Source organism: Liolophura sinensis, chromosome 5 (genome assembly GCF_032854445.1).
Source record: "Liolophura sinensis isolate JHLJ2023 chromosome 5, CUHK_Ljap_v2, whole genome shotgun sequence".
Lineage (NCBI taxonomy): Eukaryota > Metazoa > Mollusca > Polyplacophora > Chitonida > Chitonidae > Liolophura > Liolophura sinensis.
In genome coordinates this window covers 7965927-7991207 of record NC_088299.1, presented here as the reverse complement: position 1 = coordinate 7991207, position 25281 = coordinate 7965927, and the positions used below count along the sequence as shown (strand labels likewise).

The 25281-nt window shown below is 39.5% G+C and overlaps 2 protein-coding genes across 5 annotated transcripts; both read left to right on the top strand.

Annotated features, from left to right (window-relative positions):
- The first annotated feature begins 6158 nt into the window (after window positions 1-6158).
- LOC135465821 (regucalcin-like) lies at window positions 6159-14363 on the top strand. Of its 2 annotated transcripts, XM_064743175.1 has the most exons (6): window positions 6159-6369; window positions 8150-8347; window positions 9390-9569; window positions 10140-10358; window positions 12462-12596; window positions 13658-14363. In XM_064743175.1, exons 2-6 carry the CDS (start codon window positions 8191-8193, stop codon window positions 13867-13869), a joined length of 903 nt encoding a protein of 300 aa, XP_064599245.1. In that variant the 5' UTR covers window positions 6159-6369; window positions 8150-8190; the 3' UTR covers window positions 13870-14363. The 2 variants fall into 2 exon arrangements, with proteins under 2 accessions (XP_064599245.1, XP_064599246.1); XM_064743176.1 differs by lacking the exon at window positions 6159-6369 and having other exon boundaries at window positions 8169-8337.
- Window positions 14364-15384: 1021 nt separating this feature from the next.
- Window positions 15385-23488, top strand: LOC135466021 (regucalcin-like). 3 transcript variants are annotated; one of them, XM_064743410.1, is made up of 6 exons: window positions 15385-15441; window positions 18476-18681; window positions 19683-19862; window positions 20580-20798; window positions 22137-22271; window positions 23265-23488. In XM_064743410.1, the coding sequence occupies exons 2-6, from the start codon at window positions 18525-18527 to the stop codon at window positions 23474-23476; spliced, it is 903 nt and encodes a 300-aa protein (XP_064599480.1). In that variant the 5' UTR covers window positions 15385-15441; window positions 18476-18524; the 3' UTR covers window positions 23477-23488. The 3 variants fall into 3 exon arrangements, with proteins under 3 accessions (XP_064599480.1, XP_064599481.1, XP_064599482.1); XM_064743411.1 differs by lacking the exon at window positions 15385-15441 and having other exon boundaries at window positions 18467-18681; XM_064743412.1 differs by lacking the exon at window positions 15385-15441 and having other exon boundaries at window positions 18517-18671.
- Window positions 23489-25281: the final 1793 nt, after the last annotated feature.

Genomic DNA, 25281 nt, shown 5'->3' with positions numbered 1-25281 from the left:
ACGCATGTTTCGGAGATACCCGATCTTGAAACAAGATCCCATAACGAACGAAACTTTCTGGGATATAGCTATGACGTCACTTGGTAACAGCCCAGAATACAATATGGTGAACTTTTGGGTTGGCTTCATCTTGAATGTGGCTGTACCATTCTGCATGATGACAGTCCTGAATTCTCTTATCATCAGGCAGTTGGCTTTGTCGAAGAAACTTCGAAAGTCCTTGTCTGCTGCAGCCAAGATAGCCAAACTAAAAGAACCTGAATCACGTGATGGTCAAATAACGCGAACTCTGCTAGCCATATCGGCCATGTTTTTCGTGTGTAACAGTAGCTCGGCAGTGGCTAGTGTCATGATTGCAGTGCACGGAACAAAAGTTTTTAGCAGTTGGAAGTTCCGATCGTTTCTTGAAATCTGTAATACGCTTGTCGTGGCAAATTCCGTGTTCAACTGTTTCCTGTACGCCTTCTGTAGTCATACGATGAGGCAGTCCATATTCAAAATGGCGTGTTCGTTGTGTCAAGTTGGCAAACCGAGGGACTCTCCCACCTTGAGCACAATTTCTGGTCGAATCACCGGGACTTCCGTTTCTAGGCCAAGTGTTTATTCTGTGTAATAATGGTTTCTAGCCAGTTGACAGTGTTGGTAATTCACCGGCTCAGCTATTTATTTGATTTGATTGGTGTTTTACGCCGTACTCAATATCATTTCACCTATACGACGGTGGCCACCATTATAGTGAGAGGAAAAGTAAAAATTGATTCAGAACAATCAATTTTTACTTTTATATATATATACCGGTATATATATATATATATATATATATATATATATATATATATATATATATATATATATATATATATATATATATATATATATATGGTAAGTTACTATATGTTAAGTTACTTTTAGTTAAGTGTAGGCCTACTTTATATATTTGGGCCCGGTTTTACAAAACAGTCGGAAATTGCGCCTAGCGTATTTTCCATGGCAATATATAGTGAAGAGATACGTCGTCATGGTAATTGCGCTTGGCGTGGTGTTGCGACTGCTTTGTAGAACGGGCCCATGGAACAGACGTAGGCATGCATAGTAGCGAGTGAGTGAGTACTTGGGGTTTAACGTCGTACTCAACAATTTTTCAGTCATATGACGACGAAGGAATGTAATGTGCCTCCTTGTTGCAGGACGGATTTCCACCGCTCTTTTATTTAGTGCTGCTTCACTGGGACGACTTACCAGTAAGACGCAAGTAAGCCGCCCCGCCCGAGCCATTATACTGATACTGGTCAACCAGTCGTTGCACTATCCCCTTCATGCTGAACGCCAAGCGAAGAAGTTACAACTTCCTCTTTTAAAGTCTTAGGTGTGACTCGATCAAGGATTGATCCTAGATCTACCGGTCCCGAAGCGGACGCTCTACCAACTGTGCTATCCAGGCCGGTGCATAGTAGCGAAAGTTCACACACAAAGTCAACGTCGACTATTGATTTATTTATTTATTTCATTGGTGTTTTATGTCGCACCCAAGAATATTTCACTTATACGACGGAGGCCAGATCGACTGTTCGCAGATTGCTGACAGACCTTCCCCCACGTACGGTCGGGGCTGGACTTGAACTCACAGGGAGCATATTGGTGAGAGGCTCCTGGGCCATTACACCTCGCTAGCGTGCTAAACAACTTAGCCATGGAGGCCCCTCGACTATTGAAACTCGACGTCAATTTTAAAGGCACAACATAACACCATATATAGCCTTGACATTTTATTACAGCGCAGTTGGCATGAAAGAGCTTAATGGGTGTAACGATTCAGAACGGGTCGCCCGGTTTCAGTGACTGGGTGGGATGTCATGTCTGGTGTTTTCGGTATGATACTTAAGTGGTGACAGCAACATGGACTCGCCCTGCCTTAGGAGTCACAGTGTATATCCACACACCTTAGTAACTCCTCGTCGTCATATGACTGAAATGTTGTTTAGTACGATTACAACCCAAGCATGCATTCATACATATTTGTCAAGTTAGTGTCATGTTTGCTTTTATCAGTTGTGATGGCATGTCGGGTGTCACCGGTATAACGTTATAGTGAGGCAGAACTGAAATGTGGAAGTTGTGATGATATCATGCACTTTGCACCGATGTCATGTTTTTCAACCCTGTATGCCAATTTCGAAGCTTTGAAAATGTATCATTGGCGATATTGCAAATTCAGTCACATAATTTTGGCTTATTAACACGCGTGCTAATTACTGGGACGCCTTTTCCTGCGAAATGGCGATCCGGGTCCATGAGTAGATGAGTACTACGTCACCAGTTTGCTCACAAAACATCATCTCAGTGGCAGGAAAGAGCAATATACTACAGACATTCGAACCGAACTACGTAAGACAACTATCGGGACATTGTCCGATGTATACCCTTGTGCACCATTTTGTTGTGTATTGCTGTTATAAAATCGGTTATGTCAGCCGTTTTCATATATTTGCCTTCATGTTGGTTTCATGTAAACATATAAAAGGATTTTAAATTGAATAAAAGTTTTCTGTGGAAGACGTTATATCAATTCTTTGTTTTTTAATACATTTATTTGTATATTTCATTGGTGTTTAACTGTGTACGTACGAATTTTTCACTTCCATAACGGAAGTCAGGTATAACCGATTTGACTTTAACAAACCCGCCTCATCTTTACAAACCGGTCCCGTTTATCTATAAACAGAAGGAATATAACAATCCCGTACATCACTGCCCCATTTCGACAGACCGATCCTGTGCCGCAAACACGTCTCATTTTCTCAAACCCGTCCCATCTTCACGAACACGTCTCGTCCTCTCAAGCCGCTCCATCTTCGCGAAAGCGTCTCGTCTTCTCAAACCCGTCCCATCTTCACCAACACGTCTCAACGTCTCATCTCCTCAAATCCGCTCCATCTACATGAATACGTCTCGTATGTTGCAGGTAGAGCCCGTCTGTCATAATCCTTCCCCGTCTCATATAAGCGGATCCCGCCCCTCACAAACCTTTCTCGTCTCAGATAAGCGGAAATCCGCGGAGCTATGGGGGGGGGGGGGGGGGGGGGGGGCAAATTAACATTTAATCTAGAACTATCGATATCGCTAATTTATTTATCGATATCGCTAATTCATCTATCGATATCGATAAATATGGCTATTTATCGATATCGATATCGTGTCCTAAACAACACAATAACTAAAAGAACACTACAACAAAATATTGGTACTTTGGATAACTTAAACAATAGATTGTCCCAGGATTTGGAAACTTGACACGAATAAACTCAGCGTTGTCAACAGACTCTGTGAATTCACTGAACAGGGCACTCCGCGACCTTCAAGGCGAGGTACAGGCCCGTATTTTTTTTTTTTTTTTTTTTTTTTGATTGGTGTTTTTACGCCGTACTCAAGAATATTTCACTTATACGACGGCGGCCAGCATTATGGTGGGTGGAAACCGGGCAGAGCCCGGGGGAAACCCACGACCATCCGCAGGTTGCTGCAGACCTTCCCACTTACGGCCGGAGAGGAAGTCAGCACACAGGCCCGTATACATTTGCGATCTGCACCATTATCATCAAATGTAGGCATTACAGAAAGGGTCGGCGTGGAGACTGACTTACCTACACCGCGTGGAAGTAATACTAGCAAAGGTAAGCCATTCTGCACCATTGCGCCATTATACACATTTCTCAACAAAACTTAAATTTCCATTGAAACTAAACCGGAAACACTATTTATCGATATCGTTAATTCATTTATCGATATCACTAATTCGTTATCGATATAGCTAATTCATTTATCGATATCGCTAATTCATGTATCGATATCGATAAATGGCACACAATTATCGATATCGATAAATGAATTATATTGATATCAATAAATGAATAATTTATATCAATAAATGAATAATCGATACCGATAATTCATTTATCGAAATCGATAAATATTTGTCGATATCAGTAATTCTTTTATCGATATCAATAAATGAATTAGTGATATCGATAATTTGGCCCTCCATACGGGGCGAGGGGACGAGGGGACGAGAAGGGTCACCGTTCGCGCACGATTTGCTCGGCTCTCGTGTCGCGACCAGGTGATGTAGGCATACGTGTTATAGATCAAAAGTAATAATCTGGAGCGCAGCCCGCTGAAAGAAATTGACGTGTTTGTTTGGGATTTCTAGAACTTTACACTACACTCATGAAATGAACAAACTTCCTCTCCCTTTGTGTATATGTGGGCAGATATGTCCAGTAACCTTCGGATGGTGGTGGGTTTCCCCTGAGTGCTGCCCGGTTTTCTCCCGCCATAATGATGACCACCGTCGTATGAGTGAAAAATATTTTTGAGTACGACGTAAAACACCAATAAAATAAATGATAAATTGATGAGACAAAGTAGAATGGCCACTGAACTACAGCTATGATATATCTCTGTGTGTACATGCGTGCATTGTTCAAATGAGGTTCGTGGTCATTACTTTTCATCTTACATCAGCAGCACGCCAGTTCCGAAGTTAATATATTGATCACGTGATGTTTCTCACTTTCACTAACGAGGAACATTAACACAGGGTTTACTGAACTGCGTGTACTGTGATCTGCTGGCCGCCCCTATTCAGCACTGATACTCCTCTTCAGTAGTGTTTTTTCCTGCATTATCATCCTGTATCTGTGTAATATCTATAAATCCTGGTGTATGTGTCTATGTGACATCTTTCCATCTGCACCTACAATGTATGTTAATAATGAGACAAACTCAATATCACAATGTTTTACGAGCAAATGGTAAGGTTTTGTTCTCTCAATATTTTCAAACATGGAATTAAATATGATCACTTCATTGTGTTCATTTCATTGTCCTAAGGATGTACATTGCACATCACACGCCCACGCAAATGGAGAGGTCTAATTTTGGACTGGTTCACAGAGACTCCTCTCTGTAAGGTATACGTGTTTACGTGTATGTTTTTATTTATTTATATATTTTGATTGCATGTTTTTTTACACTGCATTCAAAAAAATTTCAATATTATACGACGCCGTACAGCATTATGGTGAGAGGAAACCGGGTAGAGGCCGTGTTCACGGTATCAGTCCTATCATTTTGAATTAAATTCACACTGAGAATTACTCGCTGGCACGCTAATTACTCGACTTGTCTCATCGAGAACTATAGTAATATATCATGAAAATAAAATCTGAGAGAATATCTGGATACAGATGGAAAAAGCAGAGAAAAAGGACATGGACTAGAATCTTTGGCATTACTAATAGTCCTCTAAACAAAGTACTACATTTGGGAGAATAAATGATGGAATAATGAGCGAACTACAGCAATTCTTTACTGTTCAGAAGATTATATTTGAACTTCGGTTAACGAAATTACACCATACTGGTGGCACTGGCGGATAAAACATTTTTCTAAAGTGATTTTAAATTCTTGGTAAATTCTTGATTGCTCTAATTGAATATGGTTCTTTCCCCGCACAGTTTGTGGAAAAGAAAGCATTACTAAAGCTGGTTAGTGGTTTGTTGTTCTGCTTTGGTGTGGGTTACGCTGATATGTGGGTGTTGGTAGTTTATTTTCAAATACATTACTTGATGCATCATTGATGTGATTTTAAATGAATAGCAGGCGATGTATATAGCGTTGTATACGCATTTGTATGAAGTCTTCGTACAGTAGGTTAGAGACAACGCTTTTATCTAAACCAGTGATAACATGCAGAGCGTCCTTTTGGATATTTTCTATGGTGTTTATCTGACCTTCGGTGATATTGTCGTAAGCTGTCTCTGCACATTCCATAGGTAATATAATAAAACATTTATACATAGTTTCTATCCATTTTCTGCTCAGACAATATTTAAGAACTCTTTTCATGTATAATTTTTTAAGGGCAACCTCTACAACTTTGTCCATTTCTAAGTCTAGTGCAAGAATGACCCAGACAAACACGTGTCAATTTCTGTCAACGGGCTGCGCTCCATATAACTATTATTAGTTTATAGCGCGTAGGCCTACATCACGTGATCGCGGCCCGCGGTAAGAGGAAGGGAGTAAATCGCTGGCGAACTGTGACCCTCGTCCATTCGCCCCGCTACCCGTGGGTTGCGGCACGCAGCACGAGGACGGTACCTTTCATGCGTGATTTGCTCCATCCTCGTGCCGCGGGCTGCGGGGCGAGATGTACCTATTTGGCTTCCATAACAGACAACAAGCCGCCGCTCTTAGGGTGCTTCGACATGTGGCAGGGATTGTTGGCCGTATTTTGCCGATGATTACCAATCCCGCAGCGAAGACAAGTGACACTGCACGTGGCGGAACTTGCCGGCCTAAAAATAGGTAAGATTTATTTCTCCGAGTGGAAGGTTATTAACCTCTGAGCGACCTGTTCAGCTAATCAACTGTACTGTTGGTTTGATTATTAACGGACTCAGCCTGGATCGAATGGATTGTTTCAAAATAAGGCGTAGTCATATCACTCTTAAACTGTGTGTGTGTGTGGGGGGGGGGGGGGGGGGAGGTGTCTAGTACATGCACATATGGACACTCAGTATTTACTTTACCAGACGACTCGACACATCTTGATACAATTACAAATCTCTCCAGTATCATGATTTAAACTGCACGTGTATTGACGATACCAAAGTATCGGAATATCTTTCAGAAACTATAGGTTAACTTTTAACAGACTTACATGTGAAAAAATTGACTCAGTTATCAGTTTTAAACGACTTAATTGTACCAGTAAAGTTTTCAAATGTAATCTTCTGCATATGTGCTTGGCGTCTTACGCGATGTGATGTTTGTCTCAGTTGTTCGAAGAATCCCTTGCCAGTTTGGATAAAGACAGCTTTAATTAACGATTTAAAAAAATGCTAATTAAGGATTAAAGGGCGGACAGCGGTTAAACTGAGTAGGCTCAGTGCTTTGCATATATCAGAATAAATGTCACACTCGAATAAAACAGAAGCCGATTTTCGGTTTAAAAATGTATCAGTAACAAAAGTAAGAAAATAGCGGCGCGTCTTTGTAAAAGGAACCGTCTATAAAATTCAAGTTTGTACCAAGAACTCGATTTGTTTCGCAACATTTAAACGACATGAATTGTATGTAATCCGGGTCACATATGCTGTCTTCCGTTTCTTTATCTCTCAGGGTATACGGAAGCTGATTTCTGCCGTATTTCAGTTCGTAGATACACAGGGAAGAAATTTTAACAACTCATTAACAAAGTTTAGTAGAAAAGAAACACGACATCAACAACCCATTTTCGAAAAACGTCGTAAATTAGCTTTTCGTAACTTTTCTACTAAATCACATCGACCTTTTATACAACGTTATGTGTGAAAAAATATTTTGAGGAAATAGACACAAGAAGTTTGTGAAATTAGTCCTCTGTTGTAGCGATAGCAGTTAATGAAACTTTACTAAGGACATAGATATGCCTCTACATGTATAACAACTTAAAAATATCACTTGTGGTTCTTTCCAGCTAACTGATCAATGCGGCCTCTCTTTTGTCTTCATTTTACTGATTTTATTTGTAGTTAATGTAGGCTTGTTAATGTAGAAAACTCTCCGCCGTAACTCACTCACTCACTCACTCACGGACTTCTATGTAGCATATCTTGGTCACCATGGCAAATGGCTGCTAGCTGGATGAGCGTTTGTATGTAGTAGACTTTGCTTCTCGACTTAGGCCTCGTGGAAAGGCCATTAGCTAACAGGCGGAAATATAAAATGGAATAATAAATGAACAAATAAATAATTACATAAATAAATGTTGATATCAGGCTAACACTGTGTATGATGTATCTCTTTTTGCCACTTGTACATTTCAAGTAAGTTGAATAAAGCTCTTAACATATACAATCGCTTTAAAGCTTTGTGTAGGATTTATTTTCTTTGAAGTTCACTTTGACTTGACAGGCACGGCAGCACAAATAATTACAACAAAGGGAAGCGAAGACAACTACAGCTGCGCCTTGTTTGTTTATGGGAAGGAGGGGAAATGGCGTCAAGGGTATTTATTTTATCCATATTAATCAATCTCCATCCATTCTCCTCGTGTATCTCAATTTCCAGATTAAATGACGATATACGATCAATTTTGGCGCAGGTTTGGAAGTTTAATAAAGCAATCACAGGAGAGTGTGCGAAATGGATGTCTCCGTGGTGCTCAAGAACGTTGCCATGACGACTGGGGAGGGTCCACATTGGGATGACAGGTGTCATTCACTGTATCATGTGGACATTAACTGTGGCGATGTTCATAAATGGGACTCCATCACTGGGGAGGACACAAAGGTACATATTGGTGAGTGTCATACAAAGGTACATATTGGTAGGTGTCATATGAAGGTACATATTGGTAAGTATCATACAGTGCTACATTTTGGTAAGTATCATACAAAGGTACATATTGGTAAGTGTCATGTGGAGGTACATATTGGTAAGTGTCATACAAAGGTACATATTGGTGAGTATCATACAAAGCTACATATTGTCATATAAACGTACATATTGGCAAGTATCATACAATGCTACATATGGGTAAGTGTCATACAAAGGTACATATTGGTAAGAGTCATATGAAGGTACATATTGGTAAGTATCATACAAAGGCACATATTGGTAAGTATCATACAAAGCTACATATTGGTAAGTGTGACAGGAAGGTACATATTGGTAAGTGTCGTGTAAAGGTACATGTTGGTGAGTGTCATACAAAGGTACATAATGGTAAGTGTCATATGAACGTACATATTCATGCAAAGTGTCATGCAAATGCAAATGTTCGTGATAGCGTCATAAAAACTCATGTACATAATGTTAAATGTCATGCATGACGTAAATTGGTATTCATTTATTGATTTATTTCATTGGTGTTTTACGTCGTACTCAAGAATATATCACTCACGTGACGACTGTGGGAAGTATTATAGTGGGAGGAAACGGCATATATTAGCAGGTGTGGTATAGAAAGGTGCATATTACTAAGTTTCGTACAAAAGTTACATAGCGGTGAGTGTCATAAAAAATTATGTTTCGTGCTAAGGTACATACTGGTAAGTCTCATTTTTAAGGTGCACATGGGTACACTCCACCCAGCGACATTATACTGACACCGGACGAACTACTAGCATTATACTGACACCGGATCAAGCGTTCTGAGCACCAAGAGACCCAGCAACAAGTATCATATTTAAAGATATTGATATGACAGCGGTCTCCGGACTTCGAGGCGGACAATATAACCATTAGACCACCCTTAGCGAGAACATGAAATGTATATAGAATAGTACATTTCTGAATCTATTTAATCGAGTATGACCTCTCTTTCATCACAACGCCTTTAGATGGAAATGTCGGATTTGTGATACCTCGGAAATCTGGCGGTCTGATCGTTGGTCAGAATTTGTCAATTTGTCACCTTGACTGGGACTCAAAGGCTATCAAGGTGATAGCAGAGGACAAGGAATCGAAGGCGTTCCGGATTAACGATGCTAAATGTGACGTCACTGGGCGACTGTGGGCAGGTAAAAATAACTTGTTGTTAATATACGGTACCGAATAAAGTTTTTGATCGATCCTGAACTGGTTGTTACACCGAATAATATCACCATCCTCATGAATTTTCATCACTGTTATCCTTATTAACCAATACCGTCTTTATCATCTTCATCGTTACTGCCAACGTCGTTGCTATCACCAACATTACCATTATTATCAACACAATCATCACTATTATTATCATTATCACCAACAACGTCATCACACTCATAATCATTGTTGCCGAAGTTGTCGTATTCATCATCGTCGTCACCATAAGTATCATTGCCATCGTCATCACTATGATATAATTACTACTCCCTGGGCCACAGCTGTTGCAGCTACCACAGCTGCCGTCGCCGTCTTCGTCATTGTCATCATCATCGCCGCGATCATTGGCATCATCTTCATCAAACATCAGCATCATAATCATCAACATTGTTATTTTTTGTCATCATCGTCATCGTAATTATCATCTTCGTCGTTAAATCTGAATTATGATAATTTTGAAGAAATTATAAAGACATAAATATGATTAAAATGCTGGCTGACCACAGGCAGTATGCAGAAGACACGTCGTCCCCTGGAGGAGACCCCACAGCGCTGTGCTGCCCTCTACTCCCTAGAAACAGACGGACGGCTGGTGAAGCGATTGACTGACGTCAGTCTGTCTAACGGACTCACCTGGAGCCCAGATAACGCCATCTTTTATTACATTGATTCAATTCCGAGAAAAATCTACGCTTTCGATTTCGACCCACAAACCGGTGATATTAGTAAGTAAATGCCACTGATAAGTAATACACTTCTTAAAGAGGGAAAAAGTATGGAATGTGGAATGTTAACAGTTACGATGGAGTACTGGGTTGTGGCCTGAGGTCTTTAGAATGAACTCCTGCTGTACTATAAATAGGATAGTATTGAGCCTGAACGAAAAATCTTTACAAGAAGAAAGAAAATCTACAAGAAACCTTTTGAAGAAAGGGTTGAGTTTGAATCAAATGTAAATCAGTCTGTCACTCCAATGATGTATTTGACTGTAACGCATATGTGCTCTCTAGCGTTAAGTCTCTGTATGTTTCTTAAAATAGACAAAATAATTTTTCTGTGTCATAAATATAAAAAGAGAGAGAAATGTACGCCACGCGGTTCCGTAGAAAATGGAAAAGTAATCATTTATGCAAACCATTAATGTTAGATAATAATTTTACTCAAATGACACCCCAGTCCTTTTGGAGGGAGAAACTGTAAATAAATAAAGCAAATGAAAATAGAAAGTGTTTGTGGGAAAGATTGGGTTTAAAGACAGAACGCGTAGAAAACAAACGCCAAACATTTTCTTTGAAAACTAAAAAAATTTGATAGGTGTCATTATAAATTTGATATTGTGTGTACAGTGTAAATCTGTTTGGTTTTTTAACTAGTTGCTGTAATTTTACTGCATTTGTCATCATTTGGGACATCCAAATTATAGGGTTGTATATAATTTGCTTTAGTTCAAAGTAGGATGATTCATTTGATATGTTATGTCATTTCCCACCAATGAATTGATGAGATTGTCAGTAACTATAAAGTCAACAACAGGAGCTCAGTCAGCATTGGGATCAGGTCACAAATGGACGCACCTTGCGCCACGCATGTGTTCCTTTTTTTGGAGAAAGTATATGAACACGAAAGAGGTTTTATAAAGTTGTGTGAAAAATTGAAACTTCCGCATGTCTTCGGGATATATTTATTGTTCATTTTGTTACATGTAAATGCCCAAAGTAGGACTGAAACTGTTTATAAAATCCAAGTACCCAGGAGCCTATAGGCAGCTCTATACACAGAGGATGATGTGTCGCGACACGTTTTGTCCATTTCCGCAGTTGTCATGGTTACAAGATTGCCATTTCCCTATATATACTATATAAATAGATATGATTTCGTGTTCGGGCTATAACCACAACAGTTCTCCACATAAAGTTTTAAATTTTGGTGGATAGATAGATACACATTGACGATGTATCGCGACTCATATTTGTCCATTTCCGCAGTTGTCATGGTTACAAGACTGCCATTTCCCTATGTATATTATACAAAGAAATATTAATTCGTGCCCGGGCTATAACTCCAACAGTTTTCTGCGTAGAGTTTTAATTTTTGGTGGATACAAATACAGCTGGCAATGTGTCGCGACTCCCATTTGTCTATTTCCGCAGTTGTCATGGTTACCAGATTGCCATTTCCCTATGTATACTATATAAATAGATATGATTTCATGTCCAGGCTCTAACCCCAAACTGTTTCCTGTGTAGAGTTTTAATTTTTGGTGGATACATGGATACACAGATGACAATGTGCTACGGCTCACATTTGTTTATTTTCGCGGTTGTCGTTGTAACCAGATAGCCATTTTCCTGATATATACCACATAAATAGATATGATTTCGTGTTCGGACTGCACCTCCAACAGTTTTCCGCAACTGTTTGGATTTGGGGTGGACACCTTTGTTCACTTGAGACGATTCCCCACCCACCTCACCCCCACCCAGGGGTTATACGCACCACAATGCTGCTGGTGTTTTTTTCTTTATGCATCTCAAACAAATGCATTTGTTGGGCCATTGTTGTGCCTCTTGTGTCTCACCAGAATTCTTGTTTCACATTATCGTTCTGGTTTGGTCAAAAACTGTAATCTCGAAATATTTGAAACTGGATACTCAAACTTGGCTGAAATGAGAGGTCAGACTTTTATCGATTAAATGCATATATTTAAGAGTTGAATTTGGATAGCAATTTTATGCTTAAGCAAGAAATAGAATGGTGCCCCTGGGTTCGACCATGTTAATGAGACATGTCTAATTAACATTTAACCACACCTGTAAGTAACTTGACAGGCAATCAGCGGGAAGTGAGGGACGGAACTGACGGCTCTCTGGGCTTACCGGACGGGATGACAATAGACACGGAGGGAAAACTCTGGGTGGTGTGTTACGGGGAGGGTAAACTGGTCCGTATAGACCCAGAAACAGGTAATTTATAACCTAGTCCAAAGTATTTAGTGACATTAACTTTATTGCATGCAAAACTGCATGAAAGCCGTATGATCTCCATAAAAACTCCATATTTGTTACTTTGATTTATGGGCCTCCGTGGCCTAGTGTTTGGCGTCCTAGAGCAGCACGGTGATATCCAAGAGCCTCTTACCAATGCAGTGGTTTTAATTTCATGTCCCAGCCCATGCTGGCTTCACCTTCGGTCGAATGTGGTAAGCGGATAGTTGTGGGTTTCCACCGGTTTGCTACCATTATGATGCTGTCGTAAACGTGAAATATTACTGAGTACGAAATATTACTAGTTACCACTTATTAACTATAACAGTGACTGGCTTTGAGCTCCTTTATAAATCTACAATATTTTTTTTTACAAGTAATAGAAAGCAGGTATTGATAAACCTTATAATCACCATCGTGTTACATCAACGCTGTGGTATTTAAGATTTGCGCATTTAGAAAACACGTTTCCTGCAGTGTATATAACTGCAAAGGAAATGTACATTTATGTAATTTGTATTTGATATATCTGTGTCTTTAAATCCTAAGATCAGCAGCTCTCCTGCTATGTAAATGTCGAAATGGTAATGTAAATTCTTAGACTAATTCATTTATTCATTTGTGTAGATTTATTTCAATGCCTGTTATATGTATATAATTCCAAATAACGGTGACAGTTTAAAGAGGATTTATAAATACAAAGTGGGTATATATTTGTGATCCTTTTGTACCATTTGTCTATCTTATTCAGGACAAAACATCGGGTGCATAAAATACTATATAATTATGTGGGACATTTTTATCGGTGACCTTTGAATAATTAGCATATATATTTTTCATAAAATACTAAGAAATATTATTTATCAAAATAACTATAAAAAAAACAAAAAACAAACACACACACACACACACACACACAGACACACACACACACACACACACACACACACACACACACACACACACACACACACACACACACAAGGAATTGTGATCTTATAGTCGTGCGATCTTTCAGATGTTGATGTGTACATTTCCAGGCAAAACTATCCTAGACGTGCTCATCCCCAATGCCAAAATGGTGACGTCATGCTGCTTTGGTGGAAAGGAAATGAATGAACTGTTTGTTACCTCAAAACGCTACGGTCTCTCTGACGATGAGTTTCAGTCAGAGCAGCCATTGGCTGGATCAGTGTTTAAGGTCAGGGGTCAAGGCATCAAAGGCCTTCCAGCTTACATGTACGAAGGATAAAATGGATGACTGGTATAAAGGTGTCTCAGACTATTGTGTCAAGACAGACTTTGCAAAGAATAACAATGTCATTGTTGGTGGCTGTGCTGAGTTCAGATTCTAATACTTCTACTATTTTAATAATTAATATTCAACCGAAGTCTTTGGCTCGTCGCCGTCCTTTGACCAGTGAAGTCTCGGGTTTGTTAAGTCAGGAGGTTAGACATGTCATTACTCGGCAAAGACCCGTAGTTTTTCTCTGGAAACGCCTTCACCCATCAAAATGAATTCGTTGTATACGTGAAAAATTCTTGAGCACGGTGTTCAACATCAATAAAATAAATAAGGTTACCATCTGCTCTATGTAATATATAGGGTTAAGACCGACCTTTCCCACGAGTGACTTTTTTGTTGTCACCTATCAATGTCAGTAAACCAGAAAATGCCACGATCGTTTACTGACTCTGAAATTATTAACCAGGCTGTTACATATGAGGCTAAATACATACAGCAACTTCGATGTGAAGTCACAAGTTAGCAAGGTTAATATTTTATGCCTACGCGACCTCGCTCAATCTGAACCTAATGTGGACATGCGTAATTGGAGATATATGGCACAAATGTGTTTAATGCAGCGTTAGTGAATGCGAGCGGAGTTCAACGTCCTGTATACACATACTATATTTCACTTTTTGTGGGTGGAGAGCCAAACCCCCTGACTACAGGAGATGGACGTGGCTCAGTGAATACACTAAAAACATTAATCTGTTAATTTTAACAGAGGGTCAGTGGTCTGAGTGATGCTAGAATATATTCTGTTATTGGAACAGATTAGTATATGATATATTACACATATGTTCTATTAATTTAACATAAAAACTTATGTTAACAGGATATTCTGTTGAATATAACAGGGTATTGTGTTATAATAACAGAATACTTTCTGGTATCACTCAATAACAGACTTTTTGTTTTTTAAATTAACAGATTAATGTTTGGAGTGTTAGGTGGTTTAACAAAGACAGAATAGTTTCGCGATGCACCATATTCGATATGCACCATGGATGCACCTTGTTTTGTTATTCGATATCCATTGAAAATGTTTCACCGTTGAAAGTGCTGAAGCCTTTATAGCAAGTATTGCTAGACACTGCTCTGGAGGTTACCATGGTAACACTCTGAGCCCTTACTTCTAGCCGCTATAATTTAAAAAGACATATTGGTCATGTTAAGTACAATTTTGTATAAGCCTGTATGTGTTGTAAAAGAAAGTGGAAGCTATATATGGTTGTAGGGTATGATGCCACACGAATGTTTGACGATGACACATGGATTTGAGTGCAAAAATATACAAATTTATAACATGGATATAGGACGGAAAATAAATGAATGTCAAAGTGTAACCTTTATATACGCAACGGAAGTTTGGTAGAGTACCGACCAGATGGATGAGTCCACTATTGGGCGATTCCATCCCGGACTTGAGTCATGAGTACAGGCATGGATTGTCATCTGATATAGACTCAAACTAACACAGGACATCGCATATACTCTCTTTTGTGAGGTGATGACACCCTGAGTTCATGTACTGACGTAAGTAAGTTAGACCTATTGTAAATAGTTCTATAGCCTGCTTACAGTATAGACCGTCTAACGCGCGTGTTGATTCCATGCAGTTCCAGATTTTTTTTTGATTTTTTTTATTTTGGCAAAGAGCCATTTGGAAGCACATCACCGTCCCAATGAGACCTACTTCTTCCGCCACTGGAAACTCCTGGTGCAATACTTGATCCCGATCTTGGATTCACAGAAGACATATCGGCTGTGATCCAGGAACTGATCTCTGGAAGGACTTATAGGCCTAATGCGCATGATCTGAACGTCAAGGGAAGTTTAGACGAAACTGAATTCTTATATTTATCACTGGAAACCTTTATTTTACTTGGGCGAATTGCGTGGAATATAGTTATTCGTTTTTTATATATAGGTCCATGCATGTATTTTTACATACTAAACTCTGTCAAAAAAGAAACTCAACCCCCATATTTTAGAGATTTTAATATTTAGTTTTAGGACGGCACAACTTTTTCTTGTTGAAGACAGAAGTCAGAAATTTGGCAGAATAATAATCAAGATGGTCATGTTTAAAACTGTCTATTCAAAAGTCATCTCACAGACACCAGTTGCTCACCAGGGGGCGTCTTCCTCAGTATCTCGTATGACCACCACGAGCTGCAATCACTGCACGGCATCTCCTTGGACAAGAACGGATAAGACGCCGGATTCTCTCCTGGGGAATGGCCCTCCACTCCTCCTGTAACGCAACGGCGAGCTGTTGAAGCGTCTGTGGCGGTGGCTGACGTTGACGCACGTGTCGATCCAGAGTATCCCACAGGTGTTCAATAGGATTGAGGTCTGGTGATTTAGAGGGCCACGGCAAGACATTGACGGAATCCTGCAGAAAGTTCATTGTTGCACGTGCAGTATGAGGCCTGGCGTTGTCCTGTTGAAAAAGCTGTGTCTGTCTGTCAATAATCGGGAGAAGGTGAGGCTGTAACACGTGGTTGATGTAACGTTGGGCTGTCAGGTTCCCTGGAACGATCCCCAAGTCTGATTTCTGGTTGTACGAGATGGCTCCCCAAACCATAACACTGCCTCCGCCAAATCTGTCCACCTGCCGGACGCAGATGGGCGCAAAGCGTTCATGACGTCTCCTATACACACGCTGTCTTCCGTCGTGACGTGTCAAAAGAAAACGGGATTCATGAGAAAACCAGATGCGCCTCCAGTTTTGCAAAGTCCATATCCTTACGTTGTTGCACCACCTGAGTCGTAGGCGTCGATGTAAGGGGCGTAGTACAGGTCTAACAACTGGTCTACAGGCACGTAAACCCGCTTCTTTCAGACGGCTCCTAATCGTTTGAGCCGACACTCTCCTCAAACCTGGTATTTGTGTGGCAGTCACGATTGGTAGGGCATGCCGATTACGCAGGTGAAGGACCCGGATGTACCGATCTTGAAGTGGGGTCGTGATTCTTGGCCTTCCACTTCTCGGGCGATCGTTGGTCGAATTAAAGTTGTTGTAACGGCTCCAAAGTCGGGATATCGTTGTTTTGTGAACATTTAGGTGTCGTGCAATAGTACCAAAACTTTCTCCGGCTTGAAGACGACCAATGGCGATATTTCGGTCGGCAGCACTCAGTCGCGGCATTTTACCGACTGCCTTTCGTCGACGAATGAATGAATAAAATACGAAAGCACATGGGCTTTTGTACACCCCCACACTATAACTGCCATTGACATGATTTGCATGTGAATGGTTCTGTGTGCGACGTCAAGAGGGTCAGTCCATGCGTTGTGACGTCATAAGCAATAAAATACACTTAGGAGAGAAAAGACAGTTGTTTGGATGGTAATCTTCATTAAAAACGTGTATAATTTCATTACATTTGGCTAAAATTTAGTTTGGAAGCAATAACTTTATTCGAACGAATTTTTGATATCCGAGGACAGGGTTTGCGTTTCTTTTTTGACAGAGTTTATATTAGTTTCGAAACCAATATTTTATAACTAACACTTCTACTATATACTGGGTAATTTATAAGCATAATTTCCAAACTGATAGTAAAAGAAATTCTTCTTACCGTGGATGTTTAGTCGCCATGTAAAATATGGTTTAAATACTTTTAATGTGACGGCCTCCAACCTGATCGTAGGCGGGTCACGAATTCCAGCAATTTTTAATTCACGTGATACACTTCACAAACGGTTTTTTTTAGCTGTAAACGTTACTTTTTAAATAATACTAATGTTTTATTCACAGGTCAGGTGTAGTGGTATTAATTTTAGGTGTATGGGTCATTGGTGACTTCCGGTGAATTTTGCTATGCAAAATTACGCATGAATGGCTACTCTTATCTGTATAACTATATATAAATATTATTGAGTAACGCGTTAAGTATCAAGCACATAATAATTAATAAATAAATCTTTCCAGTGATATATAAGCGGACTTATCTGCCTTCACTACAAACTGTGGCAGCACTATACAGAAACATTTGTCTTGTCCTTTCAGTTGTATAATGTCTTGTAGTATAGGCTTATTTCCAGCATTTCTTTTTATTGCTGCATCTTGAACATCTTTCATATATCGGAAAATTTCAATGTTTAACTTATATATTTGTATATTCATTTTTTAAAATTTGTTGGTGTTTAACGGAAGACTCAGTCATTGTTCACTTTTATGACAGCGACCAGGTGTAGCCCATATGCATGGGGGGAAGAAACTGAAGAGCTCGGAGTAAACCACCGCCCATCGCCGGGAAGATGACAAATCTCATAACGACTGACTTTTCAAACTCTTTCATCTGAACTTCATCTAGTGTTTTATGTTTTCTCCACCTTTAACCGACTGAGCCATATATTAATTTGACTGATAGCTTTAAGGCGGATATACACAAATCTTTGGACATTAAAGCAGCCCCTTTGGGTGCAGCGCATAGATGTGATCATCATTTCCAGTATCAAGACTCTGCTAAATACCTGGCTTAGCAATAATCACATGTACAGATGTAGACGGGTTCAAATTAATTTTCTAACGTTGAACATACATTCAATTTTGGCGCAGTTTTGGAAGTCTGTTGAGATCATAAAGCAATCAGAGGAGAGTGTGCGAAATGGACGTCTCCGTGGTGCTCAAGAACGTTGCCATGACGACTGGGGAGGGTCCACATTGGGATGATAGGTGTCAGTCACTGTATTATGTGGATGTTCAGTGTGGCGATGTTCACAAATGGGACTCCATCACTGGGGAGGATACAAAGGTACATACTGGTGAGTCATACAAAGGTACATATTGGTAGGTGTCATATGAAAGTACATATTGGTGAGTGTCATGTAAAGGTACATATTGGTAAGTGTCATATGACGCTACATATTGGTAAGTCATATGAAGCTACATATTGGTCAGTGTCATGCAAAGGTTCATATTGGTATGTGTCATATAAAGGTACATATGGGTAAGTCATATGACGGTACATATTGGCAAGTATCATACAATGCTACATATGGGTAAGTGTCATACAAAGGTACATATTGGTAAGAGTCATATGAAGGTACATATTGGTAAGTATCATACAAAGGCACATATTGGTAAGTATCATACAAAGCTACATATTGGTAAGTGTGACAGGAAGGTACATATTGGTAAGTGTCGTGTAAAGGTACATGTTGGTGAGTGTCATACAAAGGTACATAATGGTAAGTGTCATATGAACGTACATATTCATGCAAAGTGTCATGCAAATGCAAATGCTAATGACAGTGTCATAAAAACTCATGTACATAATGTTAAATGTCATGCATGACGTAAATTGGTATTCATTTATTGATTGATTTCATTGGTGTTTTACGTCGTACTCAAGAATATATCACTCACGTGACGACTGTGGGCAGTATTATAGTGGGAGGAAACCGCATATATTAGAAGGTGTCGTATAAAACAGTACATATTACTAAGATACTGGTAAGTCTCATTTTTAAGGTACATCAGGGTACATGTAGGTAAGTTTATTTACTCATTTGATTGGTGTTTTACACCCCACTCAGTGACATTATCCTGACACCGGATCAAGCGTGCTAAGCACCAAGAGAACCAGCAACAAGTATCTTATTTAAAGTCATTAATATGACAGCAGTTTCTCAATTTCGAGTCGGACGCTATAATCATTAGGCCACCCTTAGCAAGTACATTAAATCTATATAGAATAGTACATTTCTGAACCTATTTAATTAAGTCAGAACCTATTTTTCATCACAACGCCTTGCTTTTTCAGATGGTAATGTCGGATTTGCGATACCCCGGAAATCTGGCGGTCTGATCGTTGGTCAGAATTTGTCAATTTGTCACCTTGACTGGGACTCAAAGGCTATCAAGGTGATAGCAGAGGACAAGGAATCGAAGGCGTTCCAGATTAACGATGCTAAATGTGACGTTACTGGGCGACTGTGGGCAGGTAAAAATGACTTGTTGTTAATGTACGGTACCGAATAAACTATTTTGGGCGATCCTGAATTGGTTCTTGCACCGAATAATATCGCCATATTCATCAGTCTTCATCACTGTTATCCTTATTAACCAATACCGTCTTTATCATCTTCATCGTTACTGCCAACGTCGTTGCTATCACCATCATCACCATTATTACCAACACAATCATCACTATTATTATCATTATCACCAACACCATCATCACACTCATAATCATTGTTGCCGAAGTTGTCTTATTCATCATCATCGTCACCATAAGTATCATTGTCATCGTCATCACTATGATATAATTACTTCTCCCTGAGTCACAGCTGTCGCAGCTGCCGTCGCCGTCATTATCATCGTCGTCATTATCGCCGCGATCATTATCATCCTCTTCATCAAACGCCAGCATCATAATCATCATCATTGTTATTTTTGTCATCATCGTCATCGTAATTAACATCTTCGTCGTTGTCGTCGTTGTCATCCTTCGCTATGACTGTCGCTGAATGGGAATATATGATTTCTTAAACGTATCCTCGTCATTTGCATTTTTCTTTTGAAGCGTTTGGCTTTCAAGCGGAAATAAAAACAGTTGTCCATTGCATGTATATCTAAACACAAGCGTTAAATCTGAATTATAATAATTTTGAAGAAAATATAAAGACATAAATATGATTAAAATTCTGGCTGACCACAGGAAGTATGCAGAAAGTCCGTCATCCCCTGGAGGAGACCCCACAGCGCTGTGCTGCCCTCTACTCCCTAGAAACAGACGGACGGCTGGTGAAGCGATTGGCTGACGTCAGTCTGTCTAATGGACTTACCTGGAGCCCAGATAACGCCATCTTTTATTACATTGATTCAATTCCGAGAAAAATCTACGCTTTCGATTTCGACCCACAAACCGGTGATATTAGTAAGTAAATGCCACTGATAAGTAATACACTTCTTAAAGAGGGAAAAAGTAAGGAATGTGGAATGTTAACAGTTACGATGGAGTACTGGGTTGTGGCCTGAGGTCTTTAGAATGAACTCCTGCTGTACCATAAATATGATAGTATTGAGCCTGAACTAAAAATCTTTACAAGAAGAAAGAAAATCTACGAGAAACCTTTTGAAGAAAGGGTTGAGTTTGAATCAAATGAAAATCAGTCTGTCACTCCAATGATGTATTTGACTGTAACGCATATGTGCTCTCTAGAGTTAAGTCTCTGTATGTTTCTTAAAATAGACAAAATAATTTTTCTGTGTCATAATTATAACAAGAGAGAGAAATGTACGCCAAGCGATTCCGTAGAAACTGGAAGAATAATCAACTCTAATCGTTTATGCAAACCATTAATCTTAGATAATAATTTTACCCAAATGACACCCCACTCCTTTCGGAGGGAGAAACTGTAAATAAATAAAGCAAATGAAAATAGAAAGTGTTTGTGGGAAAGATTGGGTTTAAAGCCAGAACGCGTAGAAAACAAACGCGAAACATTTTCTTTGAAAACGACGAATGATTTTGATAGGCGTCATTATAAATTTTATATTCCAAGAGAACTGTGTAAATCTGTTTGGTTTTTAACTAGTTGCTGTAGTTTTACTACATTTGTTATCATTTGGGACATCCAAATTATAGGGTTGTATATAATTTGTTTTAGTTCAAAGTAGGGTGTCATTTCCCACCAATGAATTAGTGAGATTGTCAGTAACTATAAAGTCAGCAACTGGAGCTCAGTCAGCATTGGGATTAGGTCACAAATGGACGCACCTTGCGCCACGTATGTGTTCCTATTTGTTTTGAGAAGGTATATAAACACGAAAAAGGTTTCATAAAGTTGTGTGAAAAATTGAAACGTCCACATATCTACGGGTTATATTTATTGTTCAGTTTGTTACAAGTATTCCCCTCAGGGGTTACACTCACCACAATGCTGCTGGTATTTTTTTATGCATATCAAACAAATGGATTTGTTGGGGCGTATGTTGTGTCTACCAGAACACTTGTTAGTCATGGGGTCTGCTGGCTTCACGTTGTCGTTCTGGCTTGGTCAAAAAATGTAACCTCCTTAAGAAAACAGAATATTTGAAACTGGATACTCAAACTTGGCTGAAATGAGAGGTCAGACTTTTATCGATTAAATGTATAAATTTAAAAATTGAATTTGGATAGTAATTTTAGGTTTATGCAGGATATAGAAAGGTACCCCTGGGTACAACCATGTTAATGAGACAGGTATTTAACTGCACCAAAGTAACTTGACAGGCAATCAACAGGAAGTGAGGGACGGAACTGACGGCTCTCTGGGCTTACCGGACGGGATGACAATAGACACGGAGGGAAAACTCTGGGTGGTGTGTTACGGGGAGGGTAAGCTCGTCCGTATAGACCCAGAAACAGGTAATTTATAACCTAGTCCAAAGTGACTTTTTTTAGTGACATAACCTTTATTGCATGCAAAACTGCATGAAAGCCGTATGATCTCCATAAGAACTCCATGTTTGTTACTTTGATTTATGGGCCTCCGTGGCCTAGTGTTTGGCGTCCTAGAGCAGCAGGGTGATATCCAAGAGCCTCTTACCAATGCAGTGGTTTTAATTTCATGTCCCAGCCCATGCTGGCTTCACCTTCGGTCGTACGTGGTGAGCAACCTGCGGATGGTTGTGGGTTTCCCCCGGTTTTCTACCATTATGATGCTGTCGTAAACGTGAAATATTACTGAGTACGAAATATTACTAGTTACCACTTATTAACTATAACAGTGACTGGCTTTGCGCTCCTTTATAAATCTACAATATTTTTTTTACAAGTAATAGAAAGCAGGTATTGATAAACCTTATAATCACCATCGTGATACATCAACGCTGTGGTATTTAAGATTTGCACATTTAGAAAACACGTTTCCTGCGGTGTATATAAATGCAAAGGAAATGTACATTTATATAATTTGTATTTGATATATCTGTATCTATAAATCCTAAGATCTGCAGCTCTTCTCCTATGTTAATGTCGAAATGGTAATGTAAATTCTTGGACTAAATCTTTTATTCATTTGTGTAGATTTATTTCAGTGCCTGTTATATGTATATAATTCCAAATAACGGTGACAGTTTTAAAGAGGATTTATAAATACCCAGTGGGTATATATGTATATTGCTTTGTGATCCTTTTGTACCATTTGTCTATCTTATTCAGAACAAAGTATCGGGTGCATAAAATACTATATAATTATGTGGGACATTTTATATTATGGGTGACTTTTGAATAGTTAGCATGTATTTTTTCATAAAATACTAAGAAATATTATTTATCAAAATAATTGAAAAAAAAAACACAAGGAATTGTGATCTTATAGTCGTGCGATCTTTCAGATGTTGATGTGTACATTTCCAGGCAAAACTATCCTAGACGTGCTCATCCCCAATGCCAAAATGGTGACATCATGCTGCTTTGGTGGAAAGGAAATGAATGAACTGTTTGTTACCTCAAGACGCTACGGTCTCTCTGACGACGAGTTTCAGCCAGTGCAGCCATTGGCTGGATCAGTGTTTAAGGTCACGGGTCAAGGCATCAAAGGCCTTCCAGCTTACATGTACGAAGGATAAAATGGATGACTGTTATAACGGTGTCTCAGGGTATTGTGTCGAGAGAGATGTTTCAAAGAATAACAATGTCACCGTTGGTGGCTGTGCTGAGTTCAGATTCTAATACTTCTACTATTTTAATAATTAATATTCATCCGAAGCCCTTGGCTTGCCGCAGTCCTTTGACCAATGATTTTTTTTTTTTTTTTTTTTGGATTGGTGTTTTACGCCGTACACAAGAATATTTCACTTATACGACGGCGGCCAGCATTACGGTGGGTGGAAACCGGGCAGAGCCCGGGGGAAACCCACGACCATCCGCATGTTGATGACAGACCTTCTCACGTACGGCCGGAGAGGAAGCGAGACTTGACTTGAACTCACAGCGACCGCATTGGTGAGAGACTCCTGGGTCATTACGCTGCGCTAGCGCTTTAACCGACTGAGCCACGGAGCCCCCCCCCCCTCCTCTTTGACCAATGAGGTCACGGGTTCGAATCACGGCTTTGTTAAGTCAGGAGGTTAGACATGTCATTACTCGACAAAGACCGGTAGTTTAACTCTGGGAACGCCTTCACAAATAAAAATGAATCCGTCATATATGTGAAAAATTTCTTGAGCACGATGTTAAACATCAATAGAATAAATAAAGGGTAGGAAGACAGCGAGGGTATGGGTGAATACACTTTAATGATATACTATTTGAATAGTTGGCCATTTATTTATTTACTCTATTTAACTGACTGTTGCTTAACTCAGTACTTAGAATCTGTCATTATACGATGAAAGCGAATTTTTTGAATGGATGAAAGCCAGGAATGAACCACTGAGATTTGGACAGTCACTGATGAACTTTCATAGGACGTACATACACAGTCTTGAACGCCATTTTGCTCGAAGTGAGAGCGAAGAATGTACTCACTCCCTGGCAAAGGACGACTTTCAAAATTTAACATGTTGTATAACACAACACTTTCACAGTAAATATGTTACACTTTTGTAGAATCTTCGGCAGTAGATTAAAATTAATCGATGATATGATTAATTTAAAAACGACGAAAACATAACGATTGATCTTGTGTTCTCATGCATGCCTTTGCCACCCGAATCTATAGAAATCCGATACAATCAAGGTTTCGGCTTGGCTCTCAGCATTTGTTCGGTATCAGGCGGTGTTATTTGTAGGTGAGCCAAATGGAATGGAAACAGAACAAAAGCGCTCGGCCTTGGCGGAGAAATGTTCTCGTCAAAGACCATGGACCCTTGCCATCGTATACAGCTAAAGACGCATCGGAAGTAATAAATCGTAATATGGTGCGCTACTAAAATGATCCACGGAGGGGGGGGGGGGGCGCGTTTAATTACAGGTTATGCAATTGGGTACAAAGTTTTCTTGCGAATGAAGCGTGAAGGGTCACTAAATGGATAATACTGGCACTCAGACATTATATGTTGTTGATACACTATAAAGTTGTGCATTCTTATTTTGCAGTTAAAATATATAATTTTTGTCTGTTTTGGATAGAACTGAAAAATTGTTGCCCATGACAAATGTTACTATCCACCCTCTGGAAGCAACAACAGCTCAAAACATGGTGGCCACCCTATAGGTTGATTTTTGAATATGTCGTAAGGCAAAGTACAAGCTGCATGTGGTGTTATGGCATGATACCAGGGGAAGGTTAGGGGATATATACTTTTGGGGTTAAAGATAAGAAATTTACCACATAAATAGAAAGGAAAATCAACGCGATTCCTGCAAGATTCTGATCGGTTTGTGATTTAGGACGCTTTGAACTGGGATCTGTTTAATTTTTCCCAGTATA

Coding starts and splice junctions, on each gene's coding strand:
- LOC135465821 (XM_064743175.1), top strand. CDS start 8,191: ATGGATGTCTCCGTGGTGCTCAAGAACGTTGCCATGACGACTGGGGAG. Junction 10,359..12,461: donor CCCACAAACCGGTGATATTA/GTAAGTAAATGC, acceptor GTAACTTGACAG/GCAATCAGCGGGAAGTGAGG. Junction 12,597..13,657: donor CCGTATAGACCCAGAAACAG/GTAATTTATAAC, acceptor GTACATTTCCAG/GCAAAACTATCCTAGACGTG.
- LOC135466021 (XM_064743410.1), top strand. CDS start 18,525: ATGGACGTCTCCGTGGTGCTCAAGAACGTTGCCATGACGACTGGGGAG. Junction 18,682..19,682: donor GGATACAAAGGTACATACTG/GTGAGTCATACA, acceptor TTGCTTTTTCAG/ATGGTAATGTCGGATTTGCG. Junction 22,272..23,264: donor CCGTATAGACCCAGAAACAG/GTAATTTATAAC, acceptor GTACATTTCCAG/GCAAAACTATCCTAGACGTG.